The sequence below is a fragment of the Sminthopsis crassicaudata genome, chromosome 1, assembly GCF_048593235.1.
Source record: "Sminthopsis crassicaudata isolate SCR6 chromosome 1, ASM4859323v1, whole genome shotgun sequence".
In the NCBI taxonomy this organism is placed as follows: domain Eukaryota; kingdom Metazoa; phylum Chordata; class Mammalia; order Dasyuromorphia; family Dasyuridae; genus Sminthopsis; species Sminthopsis crassicaudata.
In genome coordinates this window covers 580,805,042-580,818,967 of record NC_133617.1, presented here as the reverse complement: position 1 = coordinate 580,818,967, position 13,926 = coordinate 580,805,042, and the positions used below count along the sequence as shown (strand labels likewise).

At 34.3% G+C, this 13,926-nt stretch overlaps 1 protein-coding gene across 1 annotated transcript in view; it reads left to right on the top strand.

Annotated features, from left to right (window-relative positions):
• Positions 1-10,726, top strand: part of ANKRD31 (ankyrin repeat domain 31) — a 327,325-nt gene extending 316,599 nt beyond the window's left edge. Inside the window, 1 exon segment of the mRNA XM_074282287.1 lies at positions 10,339-10,726. Coding sequence (XP_074138388.1) covers positions 10,339-10,484 — 146 coding nt within the window. The 3' untranslated portion in view covers positions 10,485-10,726.
• The last annotated feature ends 3,200 nt before the right edge of the window (positions 10,727-13,926 follow it).

The following is a 13,926-nucleotide window of genomic DNA, read 5'->3' as shown; positions in this document are numbered from 1 at the left end:
TAGTGGCTTTATGGTAAACATGTTTCCTTTCATGTTTAATTTGTCATAAACTTTCCCAAAAAAACTCATTTCTCATACAGACCTAAAGGGGGTAAAATTCCCAATCTCTCCAAAATTTTATCAGCCTTTCAAGATACATTAAAAATGTCTATCATACAAAACTGCTGAATGGAAGTATCCTATTAAGAAAGAGCATATTCCATCTATTTACTTGGGAAGGCATCTTTGTATATTTATGTGCTCTGTCACCATGGTTTCCAGGCACTCAAACACATTTCCTTCAATTTATTCACCTGTGAGGGAAACACACTTCTCTTGTATTGTTTCTCTTCTAGAACTGGCATTTAATGTACACTAATTATGACATTTCTTTGATGGGGACACATCATGTGAACACATTTGAAAGCAGAACAATCTTTTCCAAGAAGATAGAGCCATCCTTTTCACAGAGATGGTTCATGACCCAGGGGCATGCTGTTGTAAATCAACATCTTTGAAGAAAGACTTTTCTTCACTTAATGCTGCAATTTTAGTTTATTTTCCCTTAGCAAAATTTTTTGTACTGTAGCACACACATCAGCATATCTCTCTATTTTATGAGACTGACTACTCCCCAACATCTAAGCATCACAAACTAAAGGAAAAAGTGTTCTTACAATCCTGATCCCTGGCCACAGTGTGTTATTTAAGTTCATATTTATTATGCATGCTACTTTGGCTATTTTGTTTTTTAAATTTATTTCTCATACTCTTGTTAAAATTCTGTTGTCCTAATTCATAAAGTACAAGAAACCTTATTTAATAGTTTCTTTTTTATTTAAGCTTACCCAATATGTCTGTTATTGTTTGTTCAAAAAGAAAGCTTCCTGAAAGTTTCCTCTATGAAACAGAACTACCCATTTCCTCTCTTAACTTAAAGGATCACCTTTCTGGATGGAAATTTTCTGAAATCAGAAGAATAAGGATTCAAATATAAATATAAGATCCAATTCTATTTGACTGGTTTCAGTAGAGTTTTCACCATACATGTGCTTTTCTAGTGTCTTAAGCTTTCCTAGCTTCCCTCAAGTCTAAACTTAAATTATACCTGCTGATAGAGGCCTTTCCTAGTCCTGTCCTTTTCATCCCTGGTGACTTCCTCTGAGATACCTTCTGTATAATTTGCAAATTTCTTTTAAGGTATCATAGTTATTTACATATTGTCTTCTCCATTAGAATGTAAGCTTGTTGAGAGCAGGAAATGTTTTTGCCTTTCTTTGTATCCCCAGTACAGAGCATAATATCTGGCATATGGCAAGTGCCAGATAAATGCCCATGACTGACTGAATAGCCAGCCCCATGAAATAAATCCAAATTAAATTTTCATTTTAGTTCTTCAGATCATCCACTTAATTCTTCATCACTAAAGCTATCTCCCAGAATACCTTTCTCCAAAAGGACAGTAAATTTTCTATTAGAGAAGCCACAATAGACTATTTTCTCCTATGTGATTTGGGAGGTTGTATTTTGTAACCATCTGTCGAAATAATTGTTAAACATTTTGCCTTGGATTAGAATTGCATTCCTGACTATAAATGGGTTTGTATATGCATATACATATGTATGTATTTTCCACTTAGAATAGTGAACAAAAGTTCATTCTGTAATTATAATAAAAATGTAGCCTATCCAAAGTTCTTTGGAACAATTTCAAGCCATGTGAATTGAATTAATATAGTTAATAGGTTCATAATGTTTCAGGGGTAACAGAATCATAGATTTAGAGCAGGAAAGAACCTTAGAGTTTATGAAGTCTACCCTACCTCATTTTACAGATGAGAAAACAGAATCTTAAAGTGATTAGATTACTTACTCAAGATCATTTAATAAGTGACTGGGCAACTATAATTCCAAAATCAGTGATCTCTTCCCTATACTATACTATCACACATTTAAAACTATCCCAGATTTTCTTTTTAATTTTTGTGACATTAAGGCAAGAGGGGGAAAAGAATTATAAAAAAACAGAAAACTCATAAATCAGAAGTTAAATTAATGTTACGGTTGGCATTTAGTTGTCATTTTAAAAAGTTAATGTAAGAAGATAATTGTATAGTAATATAAGGATAGGGCCCAGATTTTATTGATATGGAGAACTCTTAAATGAGGAAATTGGGCAAATTGACACCTTTTCTTCATCTCATAGACTTAGAACACTGAAAAATCAAATGGCTTACCCAAGATCACACAGCCAGTATGTATGGGGTGAACTTGAACCCAGGTATTCCCGACTCTTGAGGCTGCTTCTCCTAGTAATGTTCTTTTGACTAATAATGCAAATTGGGCAGTCAGTCTGAGTAGCAGGACATGGGAACATAATGGCTTCTCCTCCCCATGTTTGAATCAGCTCCCCTTTGTGGCTACTTCACTGGCATTTCTCAGGCACATACAAGGAGTGACACACCTGCCAGCTTGTGTCCTTTCAGTGGGCTTCCATTATTTCTGTACAGTCAGATGAGTTAATTTTGTTACTGCTTAGAAATTATACAGCCAGTGACTACAAAGAATGCTACCCCCAGAGAAATTATTGCCTCCTTGATCCAAGCAAAAGAATATACATAGAACTGAGAGAAGGTTCTCTCCCTTTGGAGCCCTTTAAATAGATCCTGGAAGCTAACAGATTTATTGTCACAATGTCCTTGGCTACAGTATTCATAAAGATTTGTTATCGGTTTGTGTTTGGTGTGGACTTTTTCCTGAAATTTCAGCCCTAGAGAGTTGCCTGAATCACTGAGAGGTTAGTCCCAAATCAGAGGCAGAATAGGAGCCCATGTGTTCCTGAATACAATGCCAGTTCTCTATCCTTTACATCACATATGTTTAGGTCTACAAATACATATATAAAGATAGCTTGGCACTACTTCAGGGCCACTGGAGACCACTTTTTGCTCAAAAAGAGTTTTCCCTAACCTTCCCACTTCACCTATTTCATTACAATAGGACTTTTAAAAATTAGGTTATTATAATCCCCCTTTTTTTTTTTAAACCAGGAAAGTAACTGTCTCAGTGATTTTCTTGGGGTTATATTGCTAGGAAATATTAAAGGCTCAATTCAGACAAATGTGTCCTAGCCCCAAATTCAGTGTCTCTTCCACCAAACCCACTGATTCTTTTTATAATAAATATTCTATTTCCTAGAGTTACAGGGTTAACAAATGCTTGCCTGCCCACAGTCTTTTCCATTTTATCTATCTTCTGAAACATCACATTTTGCGGCTGTCTGCTCTATTTTCAACTTAACATTAGTTGGAAAAGCAGGCATGTTGCTCCCTTTGGAGCTCCTGCCTACTGTTTTGTACCTTGGTTGGTGATGTTCTCTATGTGAACAGCATGATAATGATTTATTGTTAGAAACAAAAACAGGACTCCTTAGGTGCTATTGAACTTCATTTACAAGGGGTTTTGTGTGTCCTCATTTAGTTGTATTTGAAAATACAACTTTGATAGATTGTTACTATACTCCCTATCCTTTTGATTCTCCTTGGTACATTGGAGATGAATAAAGCCTTTACTTTGCTCTTTCACATACTGCATATTAAACACCTAAATGGAACATGTTATTTGCCCACTGTGACAGAATCAGAATTACAGAATTTCAGTTTGAAACAGGAGCCTCTTAACCTGTTCTGTGTTGTATTGTTCCCTTTGGCAGTCTGGTGAAACCTATGGACACCTTTTCCAGAATAATGTTTTTAGAATAAAAAAATAAAACACGTAGGATTACAAAGGAAGTATTGAAATAAGGCTAGGTAACAGTGGATAGAGAGCCCAGCTTGAAGTTAGGGAAACCTGAGTTCAAATCCAGCCTCAAACACTTACTAGCTGAGTGACCCTTGACAAATCACTTAATCCTGTTTGCCTTAGTTTCCTCACCTGTAAAATGAGCTAAAAAAGGAAATGGAAAACCACTTTAGTATTTTTGTCCAATAAAAGCCCAGATGGGGTCACGAAAAGTCAGATATGACTGAAATAACTGAACAACAACAAAAGTTATCACAATATTAAAAAAAAAAAATTGTGGTCTCCTAGTGAAAAACCGTTGGTTTAAAGGAACCTCAGCAGCCATCTGACCCAACCCCATACAACAAAGGAATTCCTACTATAGCAGAGTTGACAAGTGGCCAACCTCTGCTTGATGACTTCCAATGATAGAGAGTACACTATGTCCAGTGGAAGTCCATTTCACTTATGGTATAACTCTAATTGTCAGAAAGTTTTTCTAACATTAATTCTAAGTTATCTTTTTTGTGATATGTACCTTGGTTTTGCCTTCTGGAACCAAAGAGAATATGCCTTATCTCTCTTCCACATAATGAAGGCAGCTATCATGTCACATCTGTGTCTTCTCTAGTCTAAATGTCCCTCACTTCTTCAACAGATTTTCATGTCACATATATTCAATTCTTTTCAACATACTGGTTCAAGGCAATGTCTTTTTAAAGTATAGGTGCTTTGAACTGAACAGAGCTAATATTCTTTGTTCCTGCAAACTGTGCCTTTCCTTTTAAAAATAATATTTTATTTTTTCCAATTACATGTAAAGACAATTTTTAACATTCTTTTTTTAAAGTTTGAGTTCCAAATTGTCTTCCTCCCTTGCCCACTTTTCCCTAAAAAGGTAAGAATTTTAATTAAGCTATGTATTACAATCATATAAAATATATTTCCATATTGATCATGTTGTAAAAGAAGAAACAAACTAAAAGGGAAAAAATAATTTAAAAAATAAAGAAAGTAGAAATGGTATGATTCGATCTGCATTCAAACTTCATCAGTTCTTTCTATGAATGTGGATAGCATTTTCCATCAAAATCCTTTGGAATTGCCTTGGATCATTGTATTGCTGAAAAGAATTAAAATACCATGGTGAATCATCAGGGAACATTGAAATCAACCTGCTCATCATTTCTTAGAGCACAATAATATTCCATTACATTCATATGCCACAACTTGTTCAGCCATTCCCCAAACGATGGGCATCCCATCAATTTCCAATTCTTTAACACCACAAAAAGAGCATTTATAAATATTTTTGTACATATAAGTCCTTTTTTTAATGATATTGTTGGAATACAAACCTAGTAATGATATTGCTAGATGAAAAAGTATGCACATTTTGATAGTCCTTTGGCAAACTGCTCTCCAGAATGGTTGGTTCAGTTCACAACTCTACCAACAATACATGAAAGTATGCTTTTCTTAACAAATCTCGAGGTCATAATAGTTATTTTGGCTACTATATCCTATTACTGACTCATATTGAATCTCCATTAATCCATTAAACCACAGGTCTTTTTCAGGCAAAGTAATATCTCACCAGATCTCCCCCATCTTTTTTTGTGTGTGATGTTGATATTTTTTACCTTAGTCATAGCTTCCACAAACATTGTAGTTATGTGAATATAAGTACCAACTAGTTATTCTGTCTCTTAAGATGAGATGACTCTTATTACAAAGTCATTAGTTATTTTTACTATCCTTCAAATAAACCAAAAGGTTCTATGGCATGCCTGCACCTACAATATTGTAACATGTAATTCAAGAAAGAAAAAAGCCATCCTTCTTTGCAAATGCTGGCATCTCCTTAACATTCTAGTTAATGCTTCTTTCCATAGATTGTCATGGATTTATCAGGGAGAAGAAAATCAAATGATATCAAGTATAGGAAAGATAGTTATTACTACTGATATTATTAAAAACAAATAACAATAATAATACTAATAAGCTTTGATGTCTGAGTTTATATAAGTAAAGTATTTCCCCATTTCTAGATTCTAAGAGTCTCATTCACTTGATAAGCATTTACTAAGGGCCTACTTTGGGCCTGGACATGCTTGTATTTGTAAAATCAATCAGTCACTAATTCATTGATTTCTATATTTGTGAATTCAGTGGCTTTGGGTTTAATCCACAAAATCTATGGCACTCAAAATCAGTCGACCTCTAAGAAAATAATTGCTAATATTTCTTCTACATCATATTTATAATATTAGTAGTAACATCCTATTTGTTTACCAAAGATCCAAAGTACTTTTGGTACAACTTTTCATATAATTTGATTAACATCCAATTAATAAGTCATTAATTTTTTAGAAGTCACTTTGGCAGGGTAAAAAGGATTTTATTCTAGGAAGAAAACCTTTCTGAGTTGCTGATATTTATATATATTATGTGAAGTAGGTGTGATATTCTGTGCAAGTAGGGTGATACTGGAAAAAATGCTGTTGCAGGACCAAAGTCTGGGGTACTGAAGCCTTCTGCTATCTGACCCAATACACTAGGTATCTCTTTCCAACTCATTGTGGCCCCATTTGAGGTTTTCTTGCTAAAAATACAGGAATGTTTTGCCATTTCCTTCTTTACCTCATTTTACAGATCAGCACACTGAGACAAACATTGTGAAGTGACTTGCTCAGTGTTACACAACTAGAAAGCGTCTGAAGCTGTATTTGCGCTCAGGAAAATCATCCTTCCTGATTCCAGACCCTATGGTTCCTTAACCATTGCTCACCAAACTGCCCTGTTATCCTTAAGAATCCTCAACTCTTAAGTGAGTTGTAGCTATAATTGATCAGCCTCCAACTTAGTTCCTGAACTCATTATTGTTGGAACTTTGTTTCTAGATTCATAAACTGCTTGCTATGATACCAAATGCAATATTTGCATGATACCTATTATATTACAAAGAATTTTTCTCCAAGGTAATTCATGATTCCTATGAGAATAGTCAAAATTGTCTTGACAAACAAGACTTGGAGTTAGGATGGCCTGGATTTGAATCTCTGTTTAGATACTTAATTTAGTTTCTCTGGGTAAGTCAATGAACCTCATTTTCCTCAGTTGTGAAACAGGGATAATATGAGAATCAAATGAGATAATATGTGTTAAGCATTTTGCAAATCTTGAAGTGCTCTGTAGAATGTCAGTTTTTAATCATCATTATTACTATTCATCAACTGAATTGGATCTCTTCCAAAAGTCATTTTTAAAAGAAAATGTTAGGAAGGAAGAAATAAAACAATTTGAGGGCTTTGAAAAATTAATTTCAATGATCATACAATAAGAACTATGAATCAGAGTACTGGAAAGAACATAGGACTTCAGGTCAGAGGAACTGAATTCTAGTTCCAGTCTTTCTACTTATTATTTGTGGGACATGAGTAAGTGTCTCTAGGTCTTAGCTTTATCATCCATAAAATGAAGGAGCTATTCTAGATGATTTCAGATGTCCCCTTCAGCAATATATCATGTGATGCTTAATAACAGCCTCTATTTAAATTATTTGGGCCTGGATTTGAATCTCAAATTCAAAGCCCTTTGACACAATGCTGTTGTTAGGTAGATATCTTTTATATTCTTTTTCCAATACAGAGCATGGATTTAACAAAGTCACACATATTCCATTAGAGATAATTAACTGGTATCAGAATAGATAAGAGAATTTTTATTTTTAGGAGGATGAAATCTCTGACCCTGACAATACTTGTATTACTCTGTTTAGATGTCTGGCTAATTCTAGATTATGGATTTTTACACATTCTAATTTATAACTGGAGGGGAAATTCAGTGTTACAGAATAGAGTAGAGGTTAGAAGTGGTATTTGCTTGCCAACAAACCTGATTTAACCTAATGTCAAGAAACTAGTTGGAATTTATTTTCAAAAGTCTTGAGCCAGCATTTTAAAATGTTCTGAGAGAAGAAATTTGACTCCTTTTGGGAAAGATTGTTTGAAAAATAATCTGTAAGAGAAGCCAAATTGTGAACTCAAACTGGTAAAAAGAAACATTTGTGTAAATAAAGTTATACCTCACTAGCAGCTTCCGGCAGCAAGTAATAAAAGGAAAAGGATGTTTCATACTTTTAAAATATATTGAAAATTAATTGAGAAGTTATTCCCTGATTGGAAAAAAGTAATCTAATTTATTATACATGTTCAGCATAGAGAGAGAATTAGAAGATGTCCTCTTCTGCCATGAGGAAGAATCTTTGTTTTATTGTTGTTTTGTTGTTGTTGTTGTTATTGTTTTTATTTTGAGGAAGGATCCTTAAAGGAACTGACACCCACAGGGAATCATTTCAGCAGGAGACTGCTAGGGACGGCAAGTCTTCTTGCTTAGGCAGAAATTCTAGAATTAGTAGCTGAAAAAAGTCTGTAAGGGCTTTGGAAGATTGCTGAAGTCATACAGCCAGAGAGGATATACAAATTAGGAAGGATAATTACTGGGAATGGATGAGAAAAAGATGGAAGGACTTCTCTCTTTGAAAGCATAAGATTTATTTTTAAATGATGGATTAATAATAATTAACAATTCGGTAGATAGCAAATTATAGTTGTTTTTTTTTTTTTAATTGCTCCATACACACTAGTCTTAAACACAGTTTGGTAATATTATTTAGATCTTCTTGTATTAAAGTTTTAGTTTTTAAGATAGGGAAACCTTTATTTGATGAACATTTTATATGTTTATATTTATTTATGTTAATCATGCCTGCAAGAATTGTAATCAATCAGCATAAGGCATTTGGCTCTTAGATACCAACATCTAAGGGGAAGGGCTTCCTCCCGGACTTTCCCTCTTGTTTTCTGGTAAGACTGCTGTCTCCAAAGGAGACTAGACTGTCCTGTGTGTCAGCTTAACAATCCCTACCCTTTACTGTCCCCTCACCCCCCAACCCCATCTGTGCTAGCCAGCTGCTACCACCCTCCATTTCTGCTAGTTCTCTTCATGCTTGTAGTCTAAGCCTACTTCTTAATTTCACTTATCCAAGAAATTTACTTTCCTCTTGGTGGCAGCATAGCCAAATAACCCTGTCAAACTGAATATACAAACTTAACCATATAAAAATGGCCATAATGCTATCATATCATTGGAACTTCTCTGAGGGGCGGGAGAGAGAGATACAAGCCAGATAGCTTCTGGGATCTTACATTCCAATGTGTCTTCACACAGAAAGATTCAGGTAAGGATGAAGGAGAGGCTAACAAGGCTCCAGAGAGATGGAGAGCTCCAGTCAGGAATAAGTGTCCTGCAAGCAGCATGAAGTGGTGGTGCTGGCCAAGGAGGCAGAAAACTCCTGCTGCCCATCGGTAGTAGTATTGAGTGTTCTTTACTTCTCAGCCTCTAGTTGCTTGTCTCTAAAATGAGGGAGGGTGGGCCAGATCATCTCTTTACGGTCTAGTCCATTCTTAATTTAATATTTTATTTCTATTGATAACTGTTGTAATTTGCCAATGAGTCACTTGTAGCTAAATAACAACAGAGACTGAAGCATGAATCATGCCCTGGGCCTGAAGACTGATAAAGACATTGGCAGAATCTGAGTGAACTCAGGCTTCAGAGGAACCCAGATTACTTCTGCTTTTAATTCACTCTGGCCTCCGGGGTTGGGATAGGCTTATTACTGTGCTTAGAAGATAAATTAGCAAGCAATTAGTAAGCATCCAATGTGTACCAGGCACTATACCAGGTGCTGTACAAAGACAAAAATAATTTTCACCCTCAACATGTTCATATATGCATGAGTATGTGTATGCATTATAGTAAATACAACCAAAAGATTTAGTGGGTCTAATCTCCTGAAATCATTCTGTATAGTTCCAAAAACAGAGGGGAGCCTGGAACAACCAAGCTGTAGTGTTTATACAAAATTTCATAATGAGACACAGTAAAATTTTCAGGCATTCTGATTATGCACTGAGTGTATAGACCCAACCAGGGTCTTCTATGTCCAGGGTTGTACTGGTAAATGTTTAACAACTAGCTCTTTAAAAAAAAAAATGAATATTACATACAACACACACGCAAGTTTAATCATGGCAGCTAGATGATGCAATGGGTAGAGTGCTGGGCCTACAGTGAAGAAGACCTCATTTCAAATCCAGCCTTAATATTGGTGAGGTGCTTAGCCCAGTGCTTGGCACATAGTAGGCATACAAAAAATAAATATTTATTTTTCCTTCCTTCCTAATTTGCATTATTAACATTTAGGCAACCAATCCTGATTTGAAGCATAATTTTCTAGGTGTAAGTGCTCACACTGAAAATATCAAAGCCTATTAGCAATATGGCTGGGTCTCATGAGTTGGGAGGTGATTGAACTATATTTGAATACTGTATCTTTGTTCCTTTTTGTTGCATGAATGCTGTGTAGATAATGAAAGTGAAGTTAGAAAAAAATATGTTTTGGTTACAAACCTGATATGCTTACCTTCAAACTGACCTGACTTTTAAATGCTAATGATTTTTAAAATACCAAAGTTAGAGTCCTCAATAATATTTTGTCAATTTGTCAAATAGGACCTTCCAGTGATTCAGTACAAAACTTCAAGCACTATCTTCAGCTGAATGAAATATTGTTGATCAGCAATCAAGAATTTCTTCCATGCCATATAATGGACCAACATTGGAAATTCTACATGGCAAGCAAAAATGGGCCTTTTTGAGATTTTGTTTAACAGTGGCATATCTTATTTTGTTTAAAGCCTTAAATTTTGTTTGTATTATGAATTGAAGTTCTAACTTCATCTTGTGAAATGTGATGAAAGTTAATTTGACTTAAAATTCTGCTGTTAAAATTCCTAATGATTCTATGATATGAACATACTAATATTAGGAAATGTTGAATTTTTTGTTTTAATTAATTAAGTATATTTTTACCACTGAAATAAAGGCATCTTAAAAGTGACTAAGTCAATTCTTGCACTCTGTTTTCCTCATTCACATAACCAGATAGTATATTGTCTCCTTCAACCTAACTCTCTACATTAACCTACTTTCACTTATGTTTTCTGAAATGAAAATTCTTTTGTGTTAGATAAATGGTATATCTGGAGAGTCTCAAGAGAACAGGACATGTGAAGAGCCCTTCTTTTCCCCTTTAACTCTACCAAATGCCAACAGATCTCCTTTTCCCTTCCATTTATCTAGGTAAAGTTCTATCTCTGTTTTCAATGGGAGAGAGTTTATAGTACTCTACTCTGACTTTTCACCCTCCCTTACTTTCAAGTGTCATAGTTCAGGGATACTCAAAGATTCCACCCTCAGCTACAGGGAAGACATGGTCACACGCTATTTTGATGGGTAGGGAATCACAAACAGCTAACCATCCAGTAAAATAGAATATCAGTGATCTTTACCATCTTGCCTGTATTGAACCCTTCAAACCCCAGGCCCTGCTATTTGCCCTGATGCTATACTCTAAGGACCAACAGGCCTTTCATTCTACCTTGCAGATGAACCCATCTATGCAATACATGCTTTCTTTCCATATGAACTTTTTGAGAGTAAGGACTATCTTGATTTTCTATTTGTGTCCCCAACACTTAGCAGAGTGCTAATTTTTTTTTAATTTAGTCATTCACTGAACAGAATTTATTACCTTAGCTTATGGGCAAATGTTAGATTATTATCATTTTTAATGCTTTTTTTATTCTTTTTTAGTCTAGAGCTATGATTTCATTACTATCAAGTATTCCAGAAACTTCTACTATTGAGGAAAATTAGTAACTTATTTGTTTGCAAATTGTAATTTTGGAGAGTTGCCTAGGTAACCAAGACATTAAGTGATTTTCCTTGTGGTTAGGTAGTCATTCAGGACTTAAACTAGATTTTTCTGACTCTTAAGATCAGCCTTCTATCCACCATGCTATAATATCTTATTATTTATTCATTTATCTTTATGTGTGAGAAAACTACAATAACATTTTTGAAAATATTTTAAGAGACTTCAATCTTTTTTAAAAATTACTTTGAATTATTATAATTTTTATAAATATTTCTCTAACGAGAAGGATCATTCTATAGTAAAATTGCCTCTAAAAAGCAGCTTCAGTCTGTTAAACTCAAAGAAAATTTAAGCATTGTCAGTATTTGCCTGGAACTAGGATCACATTTTAGGGTGGGACAGGACTTCAAAGGCTATCTAATCCAACTTCTTTCTATCATATTGTAATGTTATCTTGAATTATATAATATTGTTAATTATATTACAGTCATGTAATGGTCATAGCTTTGTAAGGAGATATTGAGGAAATTCTTATTCTCTAAAGTTTGAGGACTGATTTTATTCTTTACTATTTGCCAGGTACTATGCTAAGCACAATTCAATTATAATAGTAATTGTTCAGTAAATGCTTTGGGAGTTAAAATGAATTGTTAATTCCTATGTCCTGGGAAATGAGATCTCATCTTTGGTATTGAACAGTGATTTTAGACATGTCACATATTTTTAGACCTCTCTTTCTTCATGTCTATATCTATATCTATATACACTTATAGATATATATAGATATGAAGACTAAATTTTTTTTTTACTAGTTTCTGAGAAGGTGCCAACCTGCTTTAGTAGAGAAGTGCCTCATCTGCCTATATCATGGGTCTAGTCCTTGTCTCTAAGACCATTCCAAGAGCTTGGGATTTCACAAACAGTAAATCATGATGGAGGGAAGAATGTTAACTTGTAATTCCTTAATTTGAATTTTACATTTTCAAGTAGAAGTCTTATATTTGATCTATGTCCAAAATGTTTGCATCTTAAGTTTTAGGTATAGATGTCAAAGCAATATATTTAAAATATTGACTCATTAAACTAGCATTAACTCTCTTCTACTTTTACAATTATACTAATTGTGTCTTATAAATTACATGCCCTCCAACATTAGGGAAGACATTTTACCTACATAAAATAGCTTATATTATTTTGACAAAATCCTAGGCACTTACTAAGTTTTATTAAATGAATCAGAGATCATATTCCTTCATTGTTTAAAAGGGTATTTATTTAAGTTACCTGTCAGAAAAAATGAATTCTAGAATTTGAAGGTCTCCCTAAATGGACAGCCTAAGGTGGGAAAAATGTACTTGATCTTGTAGTCATATAATGATTCCCTAATATGTTGGTCTCTACCAGTATTTTATGTAAGATCATTTATGAAATGTTAATGTACATCTGCACTTGAACACAATGATATACTATATTTGCATTTACTGTGAGACCAACTGGGACTCTATACAGTCTTAGAGACCCTTGATTCAAAAGACCACATTTCTCCAGAACTGCAAATGATTTTCTTAAAGCAGTTTTCATGGCAATTTCTATATAATGCATATGTTTTTAAGGAGACTTTGCAATCTATTTCTAGACAGTTTTCAAGTTTATTTATTTTTATTTTTATTTTTATTTTTTTTCCTGTGGCTGGGTTTAAGTGATTTGCCCAGGGTCACATAGCTAGGAAGTTCTAGTCAGAGATCTGATTTGAACTCGGGTCCTCCTGACTCCAGGGCTGCTGCTCTATGCACTGGGCCACCTAGCTGCCCCCCAGTTTTCAAGTTTAAATGGTTTATTACTTTGAAGGGTGCCATTTCTTATTTTTTCTTCCCTTATAGCTTCTCACTTTTCCATTGTAATTGAACTAGCTCCCCTGTACTGGTGGTGAATGGCATAAGTATTAAACTCTCACCCACAGGTGCAGAGTGCCTTTAAAACTTAACTGGGAATCAGATTAAGACATAACTGGGAAATATTTAAGAAAATAAAAAGAAATACAATTTAACAAAGATAATGCTAATTGATAGTTTTGTGAAATGTTTAACAGAATAAATAAAGATACAATACAATAACAATAATGTTCAGTTGTGGTTTTCTAAGTTACTATATAGCTCTCAGAAATCTATTTTTATTTAAGTTTGACCTCACTAGAACTGTATAGCATAGAAGATGGTGGACTATAGCCACAATATGAAGGAAGGCTGGACATTTGAAGAATATTAGAAATCTTCATTGAGTCACATATCCCCTTGGTGTACAGAAATGAAAAGAATCATTGTTGCTTTGGATTCCATGCATAACATAAGAACATCATAAGAACATTCAGTAGTATTAGAACC